The sequence below is a fragment of the Bombina bombina genome, chromosome 1 (assembly GCF_027579735.1).
Source record: "Bombina bombina isolate aBomBom1 chromosome 1, aBomBom1.pri, whole genome shotgun sequence".
NCBI lineage: Eukaryota > Metazoa > Chordata > Amphibia > Anura > Bombinatoridae > Bombina > Bombina bombina.
In genome coordinates this window covers 548,510,863-548,536,872 of record NC_069499.1, presented here as the reverse complement: position 1 = coordinate 548,536,872, position 26,010 = coordinate 548,510,863, and the positions used below count along the sequence as shown (strand labels likewise).

The following is a 26,010-nucleotide window of genomic DNA, read 5'->3' as shown; positions in this document are numbered from 1 at the left end:
AACCGTGGACTCTTCCGTTAAGACCAGACCTTTTGTCTCAAGGTCCTTTTTTCCATCAGGATCTGAAATCCTTATATTTAAAGGTATGGAGATTGAACGCTTGATTCTTGGTCAAGAGGTTTCTCTGACTCTGTGATTAATACTATGTTACAGGCTCGTAAATCTGTATCCAGAGAGATATATTATAGAGTCTGGAAGACTTATATTTCTTGGTGTCTTTCTCATCATTTTTCTTGGCATTCTTTTAGAATACCGAGAATATTACAGTTTCTTCAGGATGGTTTAGATAAGGGTTTGTCCGCAAGTTCCTTGAAAGGTCAAATCTCTGCTCTTTCTGTTCTTTTTCACAGAAAGATTGCTATTCTTCCTGATGTTCATTGTTTTGTACAAGCTTTGGTTCGTATAAAGCCTGTCATTAAGTCAATTTCTCCTCCTTGGAGTTTGAATTTGGTTCTGGGGGCTCTTCAAGCTCCTCCATTTGAACCTATGCATTCATTGGATATTAAATTACTTTCTTGGAAAGTTTTGTTCCTTTTGGCCATCTCTTCTGCCAGAAGAGTTTCTGAATTATCTGCTCTTTCTTGTGAGTCTCCTTTTCTGATTTTTCATCAGGATAAGGCGGTGTTGCGAACTTCTTTTGAATTTTTACCTAAGTTGTGAATTCCAACAACATTAGTAGAGACATTGTGGTTCCTTCATTATGTCCTAATCCTAAGAATTCTAAGGAGAAATCGTTGCATTCTTTGGATGTTATTAGAGCTTTGAAATATTATGTTGAAGCTACTAAGTCTTTCCGAAAGACTTCTAGTTTATTTGTTATCTTTTCCGGTTTTTGAAAGGCCAGAAAACTTCTGCCATTTCTTTGGCATCTTGGTTGAAATCTTTAATTCATCTTGCCTATGTTGAGTCGGGTAAGACTCCGCCTCATAGGATTACAGCTCATTCTACTAGGTCAGTTTCTACTTCCTGGGCGTTTAGGAATGAAGCTTCGGTTGATCAGATTTGCAAAGCGGCAACTTGGTCCTCTTTGCATACTTTTACCAAATTCTACCATTTTGTTGTATTTTCTTCTTCTGCAGCAGTTTTTGGTAGAAAAGTACTTCAGGCAGCGGTTTCAGTTTGAATCTTCTGCTTATGTTTTTCATTAAACTTTATTTTGGGTGTGGATTATTTTCAGCAGGAATTGGCTGTCTTTATTTTATCCCTCCCTCTCTAGTGACTCTTGTGTGGAAAGATCCACATCTTGGGTAGTCATTATCCCATACGTCACTAGCTCATGGACTCTTGCTAATTACATGAAAGAAAACATAATTTATGTAAGAACTTACCTGATAAATTCATTTCTTTCATATTAGCAAGAGTCCATGAGGCCCGCCCTTTTTTGTGGTGGTTATGATTTTTTTGTATAAAGCACAATTATTCCAATTCCTTATTTTATATGCTTTCGCACTTTTTTCTTATCACCCCACTTCTTGGCTATTCGTTAAACTGAATTGTGGGTGTGGTGAGGGGTGTATTTATAGGCATTTTAAGGTTTGGGAAACTTTGCCCCTCCTGGTAGGAATGTATATCCCATACGTCACTAGCTCATGGACTCTTGCTAATATGAAAGAAATGAATTTATCAGGTAAGTTCTTACATAAATTATGTTATTTTGCTGCTTAAGTCTCCCCAAAATTCTTTTTTGTTAGTGTGTGGGCCATATACCCCCCCAATAGTTAAGGTTTTTTTTTCACACTGTACTTTAATGAGTAGGTACCTCCCTTCCGTGTCTACTTGTTGTTTGTCAATAGTATATTCAAAGTTTTTCCTAAAAAGGATAGCAACTCCTCTTGCTCGCTTTGCCTCATATGTGGTATGGATCACCTCCCCTACCCACCCCTGTCTCAGTTTTTGGTGTTCGATGTTTGATAAGTGGGTTTCTTCAAGGATAGCAATGTCAGCTTTCTGATTTCTAAGGTATTTTAGTATGGCCTTTCTCTTTATAGGGGATGTGATACCCCCCACATTCCATGACACAATTTTCATGTTTTGTATCTCTAGGTATATGCAAGCTAGTCAATTCAGTAGTAATTTATGTTTGTGATTGTGACTTGTGGTGTTCTCACTTACTGCTGGTTGGTAGAGGGAGAGAGTACAGTCTTACCAAAATGCCTGGATTCCGATCAATTTCCTTTACCCTGGCTCTGCAAGTAGAATTCACAGTTAGATGACTATCAATTTTTAGCTGTATTGGTGAGTTATAGTATGTAGGCAGGAAGTTAGATCTCCTTTGTGGAACAATAATACAGATACAACAAGTTAGCAACTAAATAAACAAGATAACAAAAACACTGAACAATTGAATAACTGTATAAATGAACTTATCCCACTAGCCCTCCCCCCCCTCCCCTAGTCTCTAGATTGGTTATTTAATCCGTGGTAGTACCACTTTGAGTTCTTAACAACCCTCTATTAGGTCAGTTAAGGCTGTTAAGCCTTGGATGTCATTTGTCCCAAGAGTCTTAAAATACTTTCCTGTTTCAAGTTTCAGCGTCCTCTTCACTTCTCTCTCTTTGCATGTTGCCTAGGGGTCTCTTTACTTGGTCCAAAAATATCTGTAAGTGTTGTGGAGTCTCAAACACTTTCGGACCTTGCATTGTTTGCAGCCTTAGTTTGGCTGGGTATAGCAGCGCCACTGACTCTCCTTGAGCTATTAGTTCTTTACAGTATGGTGAGAATTCTCTCCTTTTCTTCGTGACTTCTGCCGAGTAATCTTGAAAGATGTATATCTTTTTCTCTTCGAATGTGATATTTGGCATTTGTCTGTAAGCTCTAATCATCGACATTTTGTCCTTGTAGTTAAGGTAACGCACCATTATCTGTCTTGGGGCTCTGTCTTCTACATTATCTCTCTGCAACATTCCAATTCTGTGGGCCCTTTCAATCACGCATGGTATACTAGTGGTTGGGAGTTTTAAGAGGCCTGGGAGAATCGTTTCTGCAAATTCTATCAAGTCCCTTGATGGGATGGATTCTGGAACTCCAACTATACGAATATTGTTCCGCCTCGACCTGTTTTCCAAGTCTTCCAGCTTGGCTTGTAGCATCTTTTTTTGTTTTTGGAGGTTGGTGATAGATGATGAAGTTTCTCTGTGTCTTTCCTCACTCTCCTCCACTTTCTGCTCTACACTTGTGAGACGTGATGAAAAAGCTTTAAAGTCTGTTGAGAGCGTGTCCATACCAGTCTGGAGCTGCTCAATCTTGGGTAAGAAAAGGGCAGAGAGTTGGGATACTATTGGATGTGTATCTTGTGCAGGGAGATCCGAAGCATCTGTTCGTGAATGTTCTATTTCTGGAGCTTCTATGTGGTTTTTATTGTGCCTATCTGGCTGTTTCTGCCTTCACGACATTGTGTCAGTTTTCTTATGGTATGGCGAAAAATATCTCTGCATGCAAACAGGTCTAGTTTCAAGGACTACTAAATGAAGAGTGAAGTTTTCTAGGGTCAAAACATATGTCTGAAATCAGTATTTTCCGAAGATACAGAGGGTTTTCAGGAGGGGGGGGGATTATGGCTGTTTTTTAGTGTGCCATATTCGCTGCTTGTCTCACAGTTGAGAAATTCAAGAAAAGGGGAGCAGTGCGAGTGGAGCAGATAGTGCGGCTGTTTTAGTCAGTCTCCACAGTTCCCTGCAATCTATTTGCTGTGTTTTCTGTTGTCCCCTTCCTCCCCTTTAGTGTAGATCTTGTTTTACCCTTGTCCGAGTGATGTAAGGGGTTGAGAGTTCTGTATGTCCTGTGTCTTTCAGTTGAACTGCAAATGCTTTGTTTTTTGCTTTTCTATTTTCTAGCCTGCAGTCTCTAAAAAAATTTTTTTTTTAGTGGGTAGTTATTGTGTAGTGCTTTATTATGTCTTTAATTGCCACAATTCCTGAACTACTGTATGAGGGATCTGTGGTGAGTGAGAAGCTGGGCTCAAAATGGCGCTTGGTTTCGCGCCCAAATGCTTATCGTTATAGGATATGTGTGTCGCTTGTCCCTTCAGACCCAGCTTTAGTGTCTCAATCACTTACAATGTCTCTGTTCGCTCACTAGCGTTGAAGTTTTTCCTCCCTTCCCAGTGAGAGGTGGCAGCTGCGGCAGTCCGCCCTTCGGCGATATTGCGTATGTCCCTCCGATGTGGAGCTTGATGGTTGCTCCGTGCTCTATCAAGGGTCCGACGGTTACCTTGGGAGATAACGCCTAGGATTGGAGCCGTGGGGCGCTTAAAGCAGTTAATTTACTTGCTTTTTTCCTCCGTTTACACGGAGCTCTTTTCCCCTGCGTCCTGTTGATGCGCCTGCCCACCGGAAGTCCCCAACTAATATTTTCCTTTATTAAAATTCTTGGATGGACTTTGCTTTACTGATGAGATTTGATAGATAATCTTGCCGGAGCAGAGAGATTTATACAATTGAACTCCAAGTATTTGTATAGTGGTAGATAATATGGGGAACTGTGTGTATATTTAGAGAGATAAGATAATGAGGCCTGCTCTCCATGCAAGCTCAGCCCATTTGACTGGAGTGTGGCAATCACTAATTTGTATATAACAATAAAATTAAAGGAGCCATTTCCTATACATTTTAAACTCTGCAGCTGGTATGACAAGTCATTGGCAACACATTAAGAGGAAACCAATTTTACAGTACACTGTCCCTTTAAGATATAGATGTGTCTCCCTGTATTAGGCTTTGTTATCTTTTGTAAATATGTGTTATATTTGTAAACGTGAGCCCAACAATCAAGGTGCAATTGTGAGGTTAGATTCCAACCATTTATTTAGTCTACACCAGTCTAGTTGGTATCAGGATCCTGTACTGTAACATATTCTCCCATTTAATGTGTTACAAATGATTTATGTTACCTGTTGGAGCATATTAAAGTGATTACAAATAGCTCATTTACCATTATTTTGTCATTCCAAATAGCTGTCTGTTGAAACCTCCACCTACTCTAAATATATATACATGGCAGTATTCTCTACAGAAAAGCTATGTAATCAAGAGGTCACAGAAAAGGAAGCAGATCTTTTTTTCATAGGATTTTGGTTGTTGGGCACATAAATCTCAACTCAAACTAAGAACTACTGATTCCCCAAGGCAGAACCTAAAAATATAATACACCAAGCACAACCATAATAGCTAAGCAAAGTAAAGTCTGTCTAGACTACAAGCTCTCATATGAGGCGGCAGCTACACCGTATGTTAGTATTTATTGTTAGCCTAGCTTATTTATTGTACTTGAGCTATTATTCTGAAGCTAATAATAATTACATAATCTTCCAATGAACAGTTGGAATTTACATTCCATATAATCTTACCATGGTAACTTCACATTTGGTAATATTTTTAAGATTAGTAGTGAATATAAATACTGAAACAGGCCCCTAATGAATATTTAATGAAACACTGGCAAACATTGCTTCTGACACTGGTAAGGAATGCAACTCTTATTGAATATAAATAGGACCATTTCACTCACGCCAATCATGAATCGTGTCTGTATTGCAGAGGGTTATCAGTTTCCTCCTGTGTTAGTTTCTACAACAGTCAAAAATGATCTACCCCTGTGTCAGATATCCTACTCTACACTAGTGTTCTAAACTCTTTGGTCAGAAGTCTTAATAGGACATTATAGTTTTTGAGTTGAGGCCTCTCCATCCTTGCTGGATACATTTTGAAATTTGTGTACAGCTTCTTGCAGCAATAAGCTTGTTTCACAACTGTTATTTCATACACAATAAATTGCCAATTTTTAATTAAAATTAAAAAGTCAATATGTTTTCAGTAAGTTTCATGTAAATGCCTGCAAGGAACCAGGGCTTAATCTCTGTCTTGTCTTACAGGGGTGCAGGATGCATATTTCTAGAAATGCTTCAGGGTTACCCAGCTTTTTCAGGTGTCACTGATATTTTTGAACAGCTTGAAAAGATCTGGTCGGTAAGTGTAAATCACTTTCTTAAAATGTATTTCTCTGTTGTTGAAGTTTGGATATACTGTATATTCTTCCTTCATAGTGCATTGTTATATATTTTTTATTTTTTATTACTGTATTTCATTAAAGGAACCATTAGATTCCTATAAAATATTCTGGGTGTCACATGAAATGCGATAGCACACCAAGGAAAGGTCCTAGGGCAAAAAAAAAATGTTGACTGGACTAGAGCATGATGGGAATGGTGCTGTTACAACAGTGAAGTGAGAAGTTGTATTACTTTGTATCAGTGCTATGTCTTTGTGTTGGCAGAAGTTAATAAGCAGTAAATTATGCCAACCATATATTGATATCAGAGATGAGGTTTATCTGTAACTGAAAACTTTGTTTCCATGGAATGTTAATTATGGGATTTACTAATCATTTACATTTTTGGATGAACTAGGAATGACCCAAATTTGATGGAAATAGCTGGCATATTCCAGAGCTCTGACTTTGTGGATCAACACATTAAAACATTCTATTTAACCCAAGGGAGTTAACAGTACATTCAACAATGCATTAGAATTATTGTTAAATGTTTTCAGTAAAAATATATTTAAACATGAGTCAACCACTGTCCAGAAACTGTTTATTATTTGATAAACCTGCATTGAAAATGAAAGCCAATACCAGAATTTTTGTTGTTTAAAAAGATAGATAATCCCTTTATTACCCATTCCCCACTTTTGCATAACTAACACTGTTATATTAATATACTTTTAACCTCTGTGATTACCTTGTATCTAAGCCTCTGTAGACTGCCCCGTTATTTCAGTTCATTTGACAGACTTGCATTTTAGCCAATCAGAGCTTACTCCTCTGTAAATTCAGGTGCATGAGCTCAATGTTATCTATGTGAAACACATGAACTAATGCCCTCTAGTGGTGAAAAACTGTCAAAATGCTTTCAGATTAGCATATGAACCTCCTTTCAACTAAGAATACCAAGAGAACAAAGCAAAATTGGTGCTAAAAGCTAATTGGAAAGTTGTTTAAAATGACATGCCCTATTTGAATCAATGTTAGATAGAACATTTATTAGATAGAATAAATGTTAGATAGAATGAAGCATTCAAAGAAAAGATTAGTCTGAGAAAAGCATGTGTTTTTTTAAAGTTTTATTAGTTGTTTAAATATATGACAAAATAAATGTAAAGTTTTAGTGTATATAAAACAATGGGAGCTGCTATGTTGTAACTTCGGTTACTTTCTCTGCTGTGGCCAATTAGGGACAGTTATAAATAGGTCACTAGAGTGGAATAAAACAGTGTTCTGCACAATACCAGGCAGACGATAATTTCACTTTATCTCATTTGTAACAACACATTGATTCTCTTTCATTCCCCTTTTATTGTTATTTCTTTTTACTAATTATTGTTCTAAACTTGTAAAATGCAAATATGACGTAAACTGAAGCCATTGCATATTCTATTATTTTCATTTTTATTTTTATTTTTTTCCTGTAATACCTTGGTTTTTAATAAACATTTGAACTTAAAAAAAAATTCTGAGAATAAAAATTAAAAGGGAGCTCCATTCCACTTTGTATAGTAAAACAATGTTTGTATGACCAATCAAATGGTTTGAACAATAAAAAAAATATTGCATAAAAAAACAAAAAAAAAAACAGTGTTCTGCACTTCCATTTCTAACATGAACTGAAAAGCTCACAATTTCAGAATGGAATTACAGGACAAGGGTACAAAATAAATAATGAAAGTATATTGCAGACCAAGGGGTCGATCCGATAAAAATCGTCGCCCGCAAAAGCCGGCGACGCCAATAATTGCGCGGATTTGGTATCCTATATACGGCGTAAGCTAGAAGTTACGCGCGTATATTTCTGCCGTCGCCCGCAGTTTTTTGGGCCATAGGCAGGTATACCAAACCCGCGCAGTTTGGTATCCAATATGCAGCGTAAGGACTTACGTGGCGAAAATGGAGAAAACTTACTCCATTTTCACCTCGCCACAAAAAGCAGCCGTAAGAAGCCTTACGCTGACTATTGGAGCCCCGTAACTTCCTAAACTGGCTGCTAAAATAAACCTAACACCTAACGCATGCGCAATGTCTATCTCCCTGTCAACCGCGATCTGCTAAAATAAACCTAACACCTAACGCATGCGCAATGTCTATCTCCCTGTCAACCGCGATCCCCCCCCCCCAAAATCCCTAATAAAGTTATTACCCCCTAAAACGCCGCTCCCGGACCCCGCCGCCATCTACATAAACTAACCCCCTACTGTGAGCCCCTAAAACCGCCGCCATCTACCTTATCTATCCCGTAATCTGACCCCTTACACCGCCGCCACCTATATAAAAATTATTAACCCCTAATTTAATCTACCTACCCCGCCGCCAGCTATATAAAAATTATTAACCCCTAATCTAATCCCCCTATACCGCCGCCAGCTATATTAATATTATTAACCCCTAATGTAAGCCCCTTACACCGCCGCCATCTCTATTAAAATGATTAACCCCTAATTTAATCTACCTACCCCGCCGCCAGCTATATTATCTATATTAACCCTAAGTATATTATAGTTAATATAGTTATTACATTATATATATTAACTATATTAACCCTAATTATATTAGGGTTAATATAGTTACTATAGTATTTATATTAACTATATTAACTCTATCTAACCCTAACTACATTTATATTAAATTAATCTAATTAATTTATAAACTAAAATATACCTATTTAAATCTAAATACTTACCTATAAAATAAACCCTAAGATAGCTACAATATAATTAATAATTACATTGTAGCTATGTTAGGGTTAATATTTATTTTACAGGTAAATAGTTAATTATTTTAACTAGGTATAATAGATATTAAATAGTTATTAACTATTTAATATCTACCTAGTTAAAATAATTACCCAATTACCTGTAAAATAAATCCTAACCTAAGTTACAAATACACCTACACTATCAATAAATTTAATAAACTACAAACATCTATCTAAAAATACAATTAAATTAACTAAACTAAATTACAAAAAAAAACAAACACTAAATTACAAAAAATAAAAAAAAGATTACAAGATTTTTAAGCTAATTACACCTATTCTAAGCCCCCTAATAAAATAATAAACCCCCAAAATAAAAAAAATTCCCTGCCCTATTCTAAATTAAACAAATTTCAAAGCTCTTTACCTTACCAGCCCTTAAAAGGGCCTTTTGTGGGGCATGCCCCAAAGAATTCAGCTCTTTTGCATTCAACAAATACAATCCCCCCCCCCCATTACAACCCACCACCCACATACCCCTATTCTAAACCCACCCAAACCCCCCTTAAAAAAGCCTAACACTACCCCCCTGAAGATCTCCCTACCTTGTCTTCACCACACCGGGCCGAACTCCTGATCCGATCCGGGCGATGTCGTCCTCCAAGCGGCAAAGAAGAATTCTTCCTCCGGCGACGTCTTCCTCCAAGCGGCAGCAAAGTCTTCATTCTTCCGGCGGCATCTTCAATCTTCTTTCTTCGCTCCGCCGCCGCGGAGCATCCCTCCCGGCCGACTGCTGAACTTGGAATGAGGTACCTTTAAATGACGTCATCCAAGATGGCGTCCGCCGAATTCCGATTGGCTGATAGGATTCTATCAGCCAATCGGAATTAAGTTAAAAAAATCTGATTGGCTGATTGAATCAGCCAATCAGATTCAAGTTCAATCCGATTGGCTGATCCAATCAGCCAATCAGATTGAGCTCGCATTCTATTGGCTGTTCCGATCAGCCAATAGAATGCGAGCTCAATCTGATTGGCTGATTGGATCAGCCAATCGGATTGAACTTGAATCTGATTGGCTGATTCAATCAGCCAATCAGATTTTTTTAACTTAATTCCGATTGGCTGATAGAATCCTATCAGCCAATCGGAATTCGGCGGACGCCATCTTGGATGACGTCATTTAAAGGTACCTCATTCCAAGTTCAGCAGTCGGCCGGGATGGATGCTCCGCGGCGGCGGAGCGAAGAAAGAAGATTGAAGATGCCGCCGGAAGAATGAAGACTTTGCTGCCGCTTGGAGGAAGACGTCGCCGGAGGAAGAATTCTTCTTTGCCGCTTGGAGGACGACATCGCCCGGATCGGATCAGGAGTTCGGCCCGGTGTGGTGAAGACAAGGTAGGGAGATCTTCAGGGGGGTAGTGTTAGGCTTTTTTAAGGGGGGTTTGGGTGGGTTTAGAATAGGGGTATGTGGGTGGTGGGTTGTAATGGGGGGGGGGGATTGTATTTGTTGAATGCAAAAGAGCTGAATTCTTTGGGGCATGCCCCACAAAAGGCCCTTTTAAGGGCTGGTAAGGTAAAGAGCTTTGAAATTTGTTTAATTTAGAATAGGGCAGGGAATTTTTTTTATTTTGGGGGTTTATTATTTTATTAGGGGGCTTAGAATAGGTGTAATTAGCTTAAAAATCTTGTAATCTTTTTTTTATTTTTTGTAATTTAGTGTTTGTTTGTTTTTGTAATTTAGTTTAGTTAATTTAATTGTATTTTTAGATAGATGTTTGTAATTTATTAAATTTATTGATAGTGTAGGTGTATTTATAACTTAGGTTAGGATTTATTTTACAGGTAATTGGGTAATTATTTTAACTAGGTAGATATTAAATAGTTAATAACTATTTAATATCTATTATACCTAGTTAAAATAATTAACAATTTACCTGTAAAATAAATATTAACCCTAACATAGCTACAATGTAATTATTAATTATATTGTAGCTATCTTAGGGTTTATTTTATAGGTAAGTATTTAGATTTAAATAGGAATATTTTAGTTTATAAATGAATTAGATTAATTTAATATAAATTTAGTTAGGGTTAGATAGAGTTAATATAGTTAATATAAATACTATAGTAACTATATTAACTATATTAACCCTAATATAATTAGGGTTAATATAGTTAATATATATAATGTAATACCTATATTAACTATAATATACTTAGGGTTAATATAGATAATATAGCTGGCGGCAGGGTAGGTAGATTAAATTAGGGGTTAATCATTTTAATAGAGATGGCGGCGGTGTAAGGGGCTTACATTAGGGGTTAATAATTTTAATATAGATGGCGGCGGTGTTAAGGGCTCACTTTAGGGGGTTATAGATATAATATAGCTGGCGGCGGGGTACGGGAGCGGCGGTTTAGGGGTTAATAACTTTATTAGGTTGCGGCGGGGTAAAGGAGCGGCGGTTTAGGGGTTAATAGCTTTTTTATTGTTAGGATAGTGAGGGGGGATAGCGGATAGAGGGTTAGACAGTGCGGGCTATGTTAGGGAGGCGTGTTAGACAGTGCGGGCTATGTTAGGGAGGCGTGTTAGACAGTGCGGGCTATGTTAGGGAGGCGTGTTAGACAGTGCGGGTGTTTTAGACTTTAGTCAGGTTTTATAGGCGCCGGCAGATTCTAACGTGGCGCAAGTCACTGGCGACGCCAGAAATTTGTACTTGCGCAGATTTCTGGACATCGCTGGTTTGTGAGACTTACGGCACGTTAGCATCTGACGGCGACCTATATGGGATAGCTCGAGTTGCGAGCTGAAACTGCGGGCGACGCCGGTCTCCTCGCTTGCGCCGCAAACTGCGATCGATATCGGATCGCGCCCCATATATATATATATATATATATATATATATATATATATGTGTGCGTGTGTGTGTATGTATATGATTTATTATTTTATATTACCATCTCAAAGTGTTTAATGTCCCTTTAAGAAGACTGCATCACAAAATAAGTTAGGTTACTTTTAAAGACTAATGACTTTAGATTATATGTTGTACACCAAAACATCCTTGAGATTTTTCACTGTGATTTGGTTTTGTGGTGCCTTAGCTACCTAGATTGCAATGTAAATATGACCGCTCCATCTAACTAATTAAGCACGTCACACAGAAAAAGAAAAAATGTTATTCAATAAAGTAATCAAAATAATTTTGGTTTGAAAAAAAAAGAGGTTTTTTACTTTGTAGACGCAGATTGGATAATTTTTTCAAATACACTGAACTGATCACTGTGCCCACATAGTAGCTAATCTATGAACATAGGTTATTTATATTTGTAAATTATCTGGTATCTAGAATAATTTAAACCATTTTCATTGCCACAGGTATTAGGGACACCTACAGAAGATTCCTGGCCTGGAGTATCCCAGCTTCCTAACTACAAAACAGGTAAAAATATAATGGATTATTTTCCTTAGAAATTCTTTAGGGACAGTGAACACCTTGAGATTTGTATATAAAGGGCTAGATTACAAGTAGCATGCTATTGTTAACTAGGGATGCAATAAACAAATAGCAACTGTACTAACTAAAATGCATATTACAAGTTGAAATTATACAGATTTGCTCTCACCAGATTGACGCACCTGAAGACTTGGCATAAACTGTAAGGGTTCAAAAAAAGTTTGCATCAAACACAACATAAATACATTAAAATAAACTATTATACTCGTATATACAGTGAAATTAGTGTGCATCGCATTTCGCACAAGCGAAAAAAAATCCATTAGAGAGACCCTTGTAATGTGGCCCAAAATGTTTAGTTATGCATAATGAAACTACTTTGCATTGTGCTTTAATTTCATAATTGCGAAACCTGAAGCGAGTTACAAATATTTTACATTCCTATGTTCTTCAAATAGAAAAAAAAAAGATTTTTCTATATATCTTTGATAATGTTAATTTTAAATATAGATCTATACCTATATATCTATAGGAATAGATATATAGGTATAGGTATATACAGATATATAGAGAAATATGTATTTACAATAAAAATAATTTTTTTCTGTATTTGAAAAACATTGGAATGTAAAATATTTACAGTAAAACATTAATTATTATTTTGGAATTATTATTTAGACACACACGCATATTTGCAATTTCAAATACATGGTCATATACCATATATCTTTTAACCCTTATAAATATTTTTTTATGAATATTTAGAGGACTATATTTATCAGATAGTGTTTATATGAGTGTAACACTATATTTGAACGTATACTGCAACTGTTATTTTATCCCTAACCTTTTACGCAAGGTTTTCATTTGCGGTAAACTGATGTGCATTAAATTTGATTGCGCTCAAGCGAACACGTTTGATATTAATTTGTAATACGCACACAAATTAACATGCCATATTCTTGTATCGCGCACGCTAACAATAGTGTCCCACTTGTAATCTAGCCCTTATTGTCAGAAGTGGAAACTTAATTTTCTGGAAACACAAATATTATATAGCATTATCTTTGTAACTGAAATAAAAAATTAAAAAGAATGCTGTGCGTTATAGTCAGATTAATTGTAATTATTTTTATTTTATAGCAAAGTACAGTAATCATCAATAATCACAATGGTTGTGATAATGATGATAATAAAGATGAGCAAGGGGTGTGCTTTAACTGATAAGAATAATATGCTTAAAATGATTTTAGGTTGGTGAGTTCATTCACAAGATCATATTTAACAGTGATGGCCAACTGGTGGGCCAAGGGACACTAGTTTTTGCAGCCCAAAGATAAAAGCAGATCTAGGAATATGCGCAATAGTTTTTGCGGTCAGAAAGTCTGACTTCTAGTGGGTCAGCAAAATTAAAAAGGAATTCTCTAAATATTTACCCCATTTTAATCTATCAACTTAAAGGAACATAATACTCATATGCTAAATTACTTGAAAGTGATGCAGCATAACTGTAAATCTGACAAGAAAATGTCATCTGAATATCTCTGTGTAATGATGAAAGATACTTTACCTCAAAATTTCTTCAGCTCACAATAGTAAGTGTTCTGTGCACAGTTATCCTTCAGCTACTGTCCAGCTGCAAGTTGAACCCCCCCAAAAAAAAATAACCAATTAGCATCAGCAATGCTGAGGTCATGCTTTGCTTTACTGTGATCTCATGAGATTTCACTGAAATCTTGTGAGAATTTATAGTAAAGTTCCTTAAACTGAGTAGGGAAATAACATGACTGTGCCTAAACATGCCAGATGCACGTTCCCTTGCAAATCCTGGGACTAACATCCTGATTGGCTTCTTTAAGTCCCTTTACATTGGGATATGGCTATTGTGGCTACATAGAGATGTTCCGTTGATATTTTATTTTAGTCAACTTTTTACAGATATGCTGTATCACTTTAAATTGTTTCAACATTTGGACATCATCTTCCTTTAACAAATCCCCATCGATTAAACAAATAAAGTCCCTGCTACATGGGTGGGCTAAACTTCCAATTTTATAAAACTGATAAAAATTATAAGTATGCCAAAACTTCTGTACCCGCTACAAATGCTACTACTTTTACTAACACATGCTGACACATTGACTATCACAACTGCATTCATAAACTATATCTGGAACAACAAAAAGAGACATATTAGTCTACTCAAACTCATTTTACCGACAGATAGAGGAGGACATATTCCTCAATGTACAATGGTACAACTAGGCCACTTTGGCTAAATTGGTCCTGGACTGGATGGCGGGAACGTCATATTTCTATTATTGCAATTTAGTGAAATCTCTGGTGTACCCACTACTCCTAGCTTTTCTACCTCATGCTCCACTCCATACCATGCCATTGGCAATTAGAAACAATATTCTGTTCTGCAATCCTTTGTGGGCCTGGGCTAGATTATGTAAATAGTGGGGCCTATCACACCACATCAGATAATGCTTGCCAGGCATAACCACAACAATCTTTAAGCAGTGTGATGACAGCAGTTTGAACTGCTAGATGCTAACACGAACCAACCCCCTTACCTTTCAAGATTTACAACCTAAATTTGCCATCCCCCACTATAGTAATTTTGCATAGCTTCAATGTACACACTACTTAAAGGGAGGGATTATATTGTAGAAAAACCACCAGCATTGATAGAATATATTCGCTGGCTAAACAGAGGATACATTCTATCTCCTTCATATATGATTTAATTGTCGCTAGAAATGTGCCCACAATCATGTTGGACTTAATTAGTAAGTGGCGTAAAATTACTTCCAGCATTGAACAAACACGTAGGTCCACACTATCAGCGGATTATAGGGAAACACAAGTGACACTTCTTCATGTTAGTTACTATATATTCACTCCTTATTTAAGAGCAAAATTGATCCAGGGAGCATTGGATAAATGTCCTAAATGCTCTGCACTACACCCAGACATTTTTTGGAGTTGTCCTAAAATTAGCCAATTTTGGTGTAAAACACAGTACTGGTTTTCATACACCAGTAAACGTATCCATGCAAAGTACGTTTTTCCTTTTTTTCGGGCACTCTCACTCCTCTCCTCATGACTGCTTTTTAAACCTTACTTTTTAACAGAAAGGAAATTGATCCTCAAATATTGGACATGACCTAAGGCACCACACGTGACCTAATGAATCATTCATTGCCAGCTCTCCATAGAGCAAGCTGATGTGAAAGGAGATATTGAACATAGAATTAAGTATTTTCTTACTAAATGGGAACTTTATTTATTGTACCTCCCTCCGGCAATTATTCCCCCCTTTATAAGTATAATAGCTGCCACTCTTCTGGGAAGGTTCTCTACAAGATTTTACAGTCTGGATAAATTGTAAAGCCAATTACGAGCCAGACCTCATTGTCCAACATCAGTGCCTGATGTCACAAATGCTCTTTTGGCTGAACAGGCAAAACCCCCCACAAAGTTGTTCAATGGGACTGAGGTTAGGGCTCTGTGCAGGCCAATATAGTTCCACCATAGCAAATTCATCAGGCCATGTCTTCATGGACCTTGCTTTGTGCACAGGAACACAGTCATACTGGAACAGGGGAGGGCCTTCCCCAAACTGTTAACACAAACAGCAACAAGTTTTTATCATGTACCATTAAGATGCCCCTGCACTGTAACTAAGAAACCTAGCCCATACCCTGAAAAATAACCCCATACCATTGTCCCTCCTCCACAAAAGTTTATAGTAGGCCCTATGCATTCCAATAAGTAGCATTCTCCTGCCTGGCTTCCACCACACCCAGATTCTTCTATCAATTTCCACAGATTACAGTGGCAGCGTGGTTTACACCACTCCAGCCAACACTTGGCATTGCGCATGTTGATGTGAAGCTTGTGTACAGCTGCTCAGCCATGGAAATTAATATCATGAAGCTTTTGACACACAGTTTTTGTGCTGGTGTTTGTTTCTTCCAGTGGCAATTTGGAACTCTTTAGTGAGTGACGCAACAGATCGTCAATTTGTACGTGTTACAAGCTTTTGCATTTGATGACTCAGTTCTGCAAATTTTCATGGTCTGCCACTTTGGGGCTGGATTGTTATTGCTCCTAGAAACTTCCTGTCCACAGCAGTAACACTTACAGTTTACCGGGGCTGATGTAGTTAGCCAGAAATTTCACAAACTGACTTTTGGCAAAGGTGCCATGTTTAAAGTGAATGAGCTCTTTGGTATGACTCATTATAATGCCAATGTTTGTTTACAGAGATTTCAGGACTATGTGCTTGATTTTATGATCCTGCTAGAAATAATTATGGATGAAACACCTTAACTCAATAATTAGGGGTCGATTTATCAAGCTGCGGCGGACAGGGGCGCACATACGCGCCCCTGTCTGCCGCAGCTTGCCTTTGGTCGGCTGAATTCCGCTGCCGGAATTCAGTATTGCACACGAGCGCTATTTTGCGCACGGGTGCAATTCCGCCCCCTGCCTGCACACAGCCAATCACGCGGGCAGGAGCTGTCAATCTCCCCTGTTGGACGTGACCGGGGAGATTGAAATTCGCCACCTAAGAGGTGGCGAAAGGTTAGGGAAACAGCGGTCTAATGACCGCTGCTTGTAAAATACGGACTGTAGGTTCTCTTGTGAGAACCTGCAGCCGTAGCGGGGCGAAGGGGTTGATAAATCGACCCCTAAGTATGGCTGTCCACATACTTTAAGTGTGTGTCTTTATACATATACAAAGTACTGTGCACATATACATACATGTATAAATGTAAACATACATACAGGGCTTTCATTAGTTCACTAATCCCAGACAAGTAAGAAACTGCACTGGATGAGTAAAAAACAAAAAGTCTGACTGATCAAAACAAAAACACATAAGGTTTTGGTTAATAGATATGATCAAAAACATGTATTTTCTGCATTTCTGTGCTCTCAATGAAAACCTTTTTATCAAAGGACAAAATGTCATAATAGTATCAACAAGCTTGGGGTAAATAAATAGATAAACACCAGATATGCTGCAAAGTTCTAGGGGCTGTGAACTCCACACTGATGTCTTACATAAATATGAATCTCAGGTATTTGCATTAACTATCAAGAAGCAGATATTGCCCTTTGCCAAAAATGCCCTTGAGCTGTTGGGAATCTGCTTGATCTCTCCTTGACAGACCTTGATAAATATAATGTACAATCCATGGGTCCATGTGTTGTCTTTGGCTGACAATACTCCTACATCCTTGGGGATTATAAACTGTCTCTTTGTTCTTCTCCTTTAAGTGTGAGAAATGTGAATGTTCATGTATTTTGTATTATCTAATCTTTGTAGCTTTTGTTCTTTGTTAAAATCAGAAATGGTGGTGGAGAGGCTTCCCCTTGTTGCATGTGGTTGCCACTTTGGGCAGCAACACTGGGATTGGTTCTGACAGCACATTAAAATGCCTGTTTATTAATAATAATAATAATAATTATAATAATAATGCATGAAAGGTGACTTGTTTAAGTTTAAACTGCTGTTATATCAAAGCAAGAAATACTAATTTACAGGTTCACCTAAAAAAAGTATACCTTAAATCTTCTAAATATAATTGCTGTAGGAAAAGCTTGGACTATATATCAACATATAGTAAAGTGCCGAGGTATATTGTATGCCCTATATGAATCATTAAAGTTTCATTTGACTAAACTGTGGGACCATGTGTGTTCCTTCTATATATGGATCTTGTAGATGCTTCTGTTTAAAAGAACATTCAAGTATAAATTAAACTTCATGTTTTAGATAGAGCATGTAATTTTAAACAACTTTCCAATTTACTTTTATCATCAAATTTGTTTTGTTCTCTTGGTATTCTTTGTTGAAAGCTAAACCTAGGTAGACTCATATGCTAATTTCTAAGTCCTTGAAGGCCGCCTCTTAGTGTATTTTGACCGTTTCTTCTGTTATGTGTGATCAGTCCACGGGTCATCATTACTTCTGGGATATAACTCCTCCCCAACAGGAAATGCAAGAGGATTCACCCAGCAGAGCTGCATACAGCTCCTCCCCTCTACGCCACCCCCAGTCATTCTCTTGCACCCAACGACTAGATAGGATGTGTGAGAGGACTATGGTGATTATACTTAGTTTTTATAACTTCAATCAAAAGTTTGTTATTTTACAATAGCACCGGAGCGTGTTATTGCCTCTCTGGCAGAGTTTGAAGAAGAATCTACCAGAGTTTTTTACTATGATTTTAACCGGAGTAGTTAAGATCATATTGCTGTTTCTCGGCCATCTGAGGGAGGTAAAAGCTTCAGATCAGGGGACAGCGGGCAGATGAATCTGCATTGAGGTATGTAGCAGTTTTTATTTTCTGAATGGAATTGATGAGAAAATCCTGCCATACCGTTATAATAACATGTATATATACTCTACACTTCAGTATTCTGGGGATGGTACTTCACTGGAATTACTCTGTAAAAAGTACATTAAACCTTTTAATAGGTATTTATTATGTTAAACGTTTTTGCTGGAATGTAGAATCGTTTGCATTTTCTGAGGTACTGAGTGAATAAATGTTTGGGCATTATTTTTCCACTTGGCAGCTGCTTGTTTTAATTGTGACAGTTTCGTTTCTCTCTCACTGCTGTGTGTGAGGGGGAGGGGCCGTTTTTGGCGCTCTTTGCTACGCATCAAAAATTTCCAGTCAGTTACTCTTGTATTTCCTGCATGATCCGGTTCATATCTAACAGAACTCAGGGGTCTTCAAACTTCTTTGAAGGGAGGTAGATTCTCTCAGCAGAGCTGTGAGACTTATATATTGACTGTGATTAAAAACGTTGCTCTGTAATTTTTACGTTTCAAATTTAATTATTGTTACTTTACTAATGGGAACAAACCTTTGCTAAAAGTTGTGTTGTTTTCAAGGATTGATGCTATAACAGTTTTTCAGTTCATTATTTCAACTGTCATTTAATCGTTTAGTGCTTCTTTGAGGCACAGTACGTTTTTGTTAAATAAGATTGTAACCAAGTTGCAAGTTTATTTGCTAGTGTGTTAAACATGTCTGATTCAGAGGAAGATACCTGTGTCATTTGTTCCAATGCCAAGGTGGAGCCCAATAGAAATTTATGTACTAACTGTATTGATCCTACTTTAAATAAAAGCCAATCTGTACAAATTGAACAAATTTCACCAAACAGCGAGGGGAGAGTTATGCCGACTAACTCGCCTCACGTGTCAGTACCTGCATCTCCCGCCCGGGAGGTGCGTGATATTGTGACGCCTAGTACATCTGGGCGGCCATTACAGATAACATTACAAGATATGGCTACTGTTATGACTGAAGTTTTGGCTAAATTACCAGAACTAAGGGGCAAGCGTGATCACTCTGGGGTGAGAACAGAGTGCGCTGATAATACTAGAGCCATGTCGGATACTGCGTCACAGCTTGCAGAGCATGAGGACGGAGAGCTTCATTCTGTGGGTGACGGTTCTGATCCAAACAGATTGGATTCAGATATTTCAAATTTTAAATTTAAATTGGAGAACCTCCGTGTATTACTAGGGGAGGTTTTAGCGGCTCTTAATGATTGTAACACTGTTGCAATACCAGAGAAATTGTGTAGGTTGGATAAATACTTTGCGGTACCGGCGAGTACTGACGTTTTTCCTATACCTAAGAGACTAACTGAAATTGTTACTAAGGAGTGGGATAGACCCGGTGTGCCGTTCTCACCCCCTCCAATATTTAGAAAGATGTTTCCAATAGACGCCACCACACGGGACTTATGGCAAACGGTCCCTAAGGTGGAGGGAGCAGTTTCTACTTTAGCTAAGCGTACCACTATCCCGGTGGAGGATAGCTGTGCTTTTTCAGATCCAATGGATAAAAAATTAGAGGGTTACCTTAAGAAAATGTTTGTTCAACAAGGTTTTATATTGCAACCCCTTGCATGCATCGCGCCGATTACGGCTGCGGCAGCATTTTGGATGGAGTCTCTGGAAGAGAACCTTAGTTCAGCTACGCTGGACGACATTACGGACAGGCTTAGAGTCCTTAAACTAGCTAATTCATTCATTTCGGAGGCCGTAGTACATTTAACCAAACTTACGGCTAAGAACTCAGGATTCGCCATTCAGGCACGTAGGGCGCTGTGGCTAAAATCCTGGTCAGCTGATGTAACTTCTAAGTCCAAATTACTTAATATACCTTTCAAAGGGCAAACTTTATTTGGGCCCGGTTTGAAAGAAATTATCGCTGACATTACAGGAGGTAAGGGCCACGCCCTGCCTCAAGACAAAGCCAAAGCTAAGGCTAGACAGTCTAATTTTCGTCCCTTTCGGAATTTCAAAGCAGGAGCAGCACCAACTTCCACTGCTCCAAAACAGGAAGGAGCCGTTGCTCGTTACAGACAAGGCTGGAAACCTAACCAGTCCTGGAACAAGGGCAAGCAGGCCAGGAAACCTGCTGCTGCCCCTAAGACAACATGAATCGAGGGCCCCCGATCCGGGACCGGATCTAGTGGGGGGCAGACTCTCTCTCTTCGCCCAGGCTTGGGCAAGAGATGTTCAGGATCCCTGGGCGTTAGAGATCATATCTCAGGGATACCTTCTAGACTTCAAATTCTCTCCCCCAAGAGGGAGATTTCATCTGTCAAGGTTGTCAACAAACCAGATAAAGAAAGAAGCGTTTCTACGCTGTGTACAAGATCTGTTATTAATGGGAGTGATCCATCCGGTTCCGCGGTCGGAACAAGGACAAGGGTTTTACTCAAACCTGTTTGTGGTTCCCAAAAAAGAGGGAACTTTCAGGCCAATCTTGGATTTAAAGATCCTAAACAAATTCCTAAGAGTTCCATCGTTCAAAATGGAAACTATTCGGACAATCTTACCCATGATCCAAAAGGGTCAGTACATGACTACAGTGGATTTAAAGGATGCTTACCTTCACATACCGATTCACAAAGATCATTACCGGTATCTAAGGTTTGCCTTCTTAGACAGGCATTACCAGTTTGTAGCTCTTCCATTCGGATTGGCTACGGCTCCAAGAATCTTCACAAAGGTTCTGGGTGCCCTTCTGGCGGTACTAAGACCGCGAGGAATTTCGGTAGCTCCGTACCTAGACGACATTCTGATACAAGCTTCAAGCTTTCAAACTGCCAAGTCTCATACAGAGTTAGTTCTGGCATTTCTAAGGTCGCATGGATGGAAAGTGAACGAAAAGAAGAGTTCTCTCTTTCCTCTCACAAGAGTTCCATTCTTGGGGACTCTGATAGATTCTGTAGAAATGAAGATTTATCTGACAGAAGACAGATTAACAAAGCTTCTAAATGCATGCCGTGTCCTTCATTCCATTCAACTCCCGTCAGTAGCTCAATGCATGGAGGTGATCGGCTTAATGGTAGCAGCAATGGACATAGTACCCTTTGCACGTCTACATCTCAGACCGCTGCAATTGTGCATGCTGAGTCAGTGGAATGGGGATTACTCAGACTTGTCCCCTACTCTGAATCTGGATCAAGAGACCAGAAACTCTCTTCTATGGTGGCTTTCTCGGCCACATCTGTCCAGGGGGATGCCATTCAGCAGGCCGGACTGGACAATTGTAACAACAGACGCCAGCCTACTAGGTTGGGGCGCTGTCTGGAATTCTCTGAAGGCTCAGGGACAATGGAATCAGGAGGAAAGTCTCCTACCAATAAACATTCTGGAATTGAGAGCAGTTCTCAATGCCCTTCTGGCTTGGCCCCAGTTAAGAACTCGGGGGTTCATCAGGTTTCAGTCGGACAACATCACGACTGTAGCTTACATCAACCATCAAGGAGGGACAAGAAGCTCCCTAGCAATGATGGAAGTATCAAAGATAATTCGCTGGGCAGAGTCTCACTCTTGCCACCTGTCAGCAATCCACATCCCGGGAGTGGAGAACTGGGAGGCGGATTTCTTGAGTCGCCAGACTTTTCATCCGGGGGAGTGGGAACTTCATCCGGAGGTCTTTGCCCAAATACTTCGACGTTGGGGCAAACCAGAGATAGATCTCATGGCGTCTCGCCAGAACGCCAAACTTCCTCGCTACGGGTCCAGATCCAGGGATCCGGGAGCGGTTCTGATAGATGCTTTGACAGCACCTTGGAACTTCGGGATGGCTTATGTGTTTCCACCCTTCCCGCTGCTTCCTCGATTGATTGCCAAAATCAAACAGGAGAGAGCATCAGTGATTCTAATAGCGCCTGCGTGGCCACGCAGGACTTGGTATGCAGATCTAGTGGACATGTCATCCTGTCCGCCTTGGTCTCTACCTCTAAGACAGGACCTTCTGATACAGGGTCCATTCAAACATCAAAATCTAACTTCTCTGAAGCTGACTGCTTGGAAATTGAACGCTTGATTTTATCAAAACGTGGTTTTTCTGAGTCGGTTATTGATACCCTGATACAGGCTAGGAAGCCTGTTACCAGAAGAATTTACCATAAGATATGGCGTAAATACCTATACTGGTGCGAATCCAAAGGTTACTCCTGGAGTAAGGTTAGGATTCCTAGGATATTGTCCTTTCTACAAGAAGGTTTAGAAAAGGGTTTATCGGCTAGTTCATTAAAGGGACAGATCTCAGCTCTGTCCATCTTGTTGCACAGGCGTCTATCAGAAAATCCAGACGTCCAGGCCTTTTGTCAGGCTTTAGCTAGAATCAAGCCTGTGTTTAAAACTGTTGCTCCGCCATGGAGTTTAAACCTTGTTCTTAACGTTCTACAAGGAGTTCCGTTTGAACCCCTTCATTCCATTGATATAAAGTTGTTATCTTGGAAAGTGTTATTTTTAATGGCTATTTCTTCGGCTCGGAGAGTCTCTGAGTTATCAGCTTTACATTGTGATTCTCCTTATTTGATTTTTCATTCAGATAAGGTAGTTCTGCGTACTAAACCTGGGTTCTTACCTAAGGTAGTCACTAACAGGAACATCAATCAAGAGATCGTGGTTCCTTCTCTGTGCCCGAATCCTTCTTCAAAGAAGGAACGTCTTCTACACAATCTAGATGTAGTTCGTGCCCTCAAGTTCTACTTGCAGGCAACTAAGGATTTTCGACAAACGTCTTCCCTGTTTGTCGTGTACTCTGGTCAGAGGAGAGGTCATAAGGCTTCGGCTACCTCTCTCTCCTTCTGGCTTCGTAGCATAATTCGTTTAGCCTATGAGACTGCTGGACAGCAGCCTCCTGAAAGAATTACAGCTCATTCTACTAGAGCTGTGGCTTCCACTTGGGCCTTTAAGAATGAGGCCTCTGTTGAACAGATTTGCAAGGCTGCAACTTGGTCTTCGCTTCATACTTTTTCCAAATTTTACAAATTTGACACTTTTGCTTCTTCGGAGGCTATTTTTGGGAGAAAGGTTCTTCAGGCAGTGGTTCCTTCTGTATAATGAGCCTGCCTATCCCTCCCGTCATCCGTGTACTTTTGCTTTGGTATTGGTATCCCAGAAGTAATGATGACCCGTGGACTGATCACACATAACAGAAGAAAACATAATTTATGCTTACCTGATAAATTCCTTTCTTCTGTTGTGTGATCAGTCCACGGCCCGCCCTGTTTTTTAAGGCAGGTAGATATTTTTTAAATTATACTCCAGTCACCACTTCACCCTTGGTTTCTCCTTTCTCGTTGATTCTTGGTCGAATGACTGGGGGTGGCGTAGAGGGGAGGAGCTGTATGCAGCTCTGCTGGGTGAATCCTCTTGCATTTCCTGTTGGGGAGGAGTTATATCCCAGAAGTAATGATGACCCGTGGACTGATCACACAACAGAAGAAAGGAATTTATCAGGTAAGCATAAATTATGTTTTTTCCACAGCTTGGCAATGCTAGTTCATGTGTGCTATATAGATTACATTGTGCTCACTCTCGTGGAGTTATTTATGAGTCAGCACTGGCTAAAATGCAACTCTGTCAAAAGAACTGAATTAAGGGGCAGTCTGGAGAGGCTTAGATACAAGGTAATCACAGAGGTAAAAAGTATATTAATATAACAGTGTTAGTTATGCAAAACTGGGGACTGGGTAATAAAGCGATTATCTATCTTTTTAAATATAAAATATTTTGGAGTTGGCTGTCCCTTTAAGTAACACAAACACGTTTACAGTTTAAAACAAATTTGCGGTTGGGGACTTCTATCGGCAGAAGACATTTGGGATTGTGGTAATTTGAAAATCATTCTGATAATGGGCTAGATTACAAGTGACGCATTAACTGTTGCGCACAAGTGTTATCACCTTTTTGAGCGCAATGGAAATAGCGCTTGTATTACAAGTGGGAGTTAATTGTAATCACAAGAGCACGATCGCATTTTACACTCATAAACTGTAAAGGGTAGTGCGTTAAAAAAAAGTTCCACTAAAGACAACATGAATACATTTAAAATTACAGTTACACTCATATAAACACTATCTGCTAAAAATGATTCATATAAATATTTTTTTTAAAAGTTATAAGGGATCAAAGGTATATGGTATATGACAAGGTGTTTGACTGCAATGGGCTATATTGTATATATACATACATATACGGCGCAGGCTTCAGCGCAAGCGCTGAAACCCGCGCCGCCCATAATTTCACCTCGCACATCGGGGTATCCAATAAACCCCATCGGCAGTTCATATAGTGAAGTCTTCTTCCACGTGGCCACCGGTTCCTGAAGTCCGTCGGTGAAGTCTTCTTCCAAACGGCGACCTCTTCTATCTTCATCCTGGACCGCGGAACCATCGAGTGTGGAGGATCCTCTTCGTACGATCGCCGCCGTACACTGAATAGTGAATGCCAGGTACGCAATTAAAAATGGAGTCCCTTGCATTCCTATTAGCTGATTTGATTCTTCAAATTCAAATCAGTCAATTGGATGAGAGCCACTGAAATCCTATTGGCTGTTCAAATCAGCCAATAGGATTTCAGTAGCTCTCATCCTATTGGCTGATTTGAATTTGAAGAAGCTAGAAGAGGTCGCCGCTTGGAAGAAGACTTCACCACCGGTCTTCAAGAACCGTGAGTACCTATCTGGGGGTTAGAGTTAGGGCTTTTTTTAAAATAAAAAAAAAAATTTAGATTAGGGAATTTGGGCAACTCTTAAAAGAGCTGAATACCCTTTTAAGGGCAGGAAAAGAGCTGAATGCCCTTTTAAGGGCAATGCCCATACAAATGCCCCTTCAGGGGCAATGGGTAGTTTAGTATTTTTTTTAAGGAAAAGAGCTGTTTAACTTAGGGCAATGCCCTACAAAAGGCCCTTTAAGGGCTATTGGTACTTTAGTATTAGATTAGGGGGTGTTTTTATTTTGGGGGAGCTTTTTTTTTTTAATAGGGATTAGGTATAATTGTTTTTTTGTTTTTTTGAAACAAGCTTTATTTTAAGAATTTGCATAGTACATCGAGACAGAAAAATACATGACATTCAACTTGACACATATGCTCTGTAGTGGATCTGCCATATCATACAGCTAAAGTTCTTCGATAACATAAAGATAACAGTCCATTAATGCAAAGGATAATTAAGGTTTAAGGGCGGGGCTGTAGGCCCGCCGACTTGAGCTTGTTATACATTACTTTTATATTTCAACAACAACGCATTACTGGTATTGCCATAATGGAAAGAGGAAAAGTAAAGAAAGGGAGGGATTATAGGGAAAGAGGTAGGGGAGAGCAGGGAGATGTCTGTGATAGGGGTAAGAGGAAAAAAAAAAAAAAAAAAAAGGAAGACAGGCCACTCTTTTACGGGTGGGGATAGACGCAATGAAGTCAGCAGCTCAAGTACGCCAAGCCCCGAGTGTTATTT

At 39.0% G+C, this 26,010-nt stretch overlaps 1 protein-coding gene across 5 annotated transcripts in view; it reads left to right on the top strand.

Moving 5' to 3' along the window:
* Positions 1-26,010, top strand: part of CDK15 (cyclin dependent kinase 15) — a 657,391-nt gene that overhangs the window by 264,103 nt on the left and 367,278 nt on the right. For all 5 annotated transcript variants that reach the window (XM_053698694.1, XM_053698693.1, XM_053698697.1 and 2 more), the window contains 2 exons: positions 5,870-5,963; positions 12,124-12,187. In XM_053698694.1, coding sequence (XP_053554669.1) covers positions 5,870-5,963; positions 12,124-12,187 — 158 coding nt within the window. The remainder of the gene's footprint in view (positions 1-5,869; positions 5,964-12,123; positions 12,188-26,010) is intronic.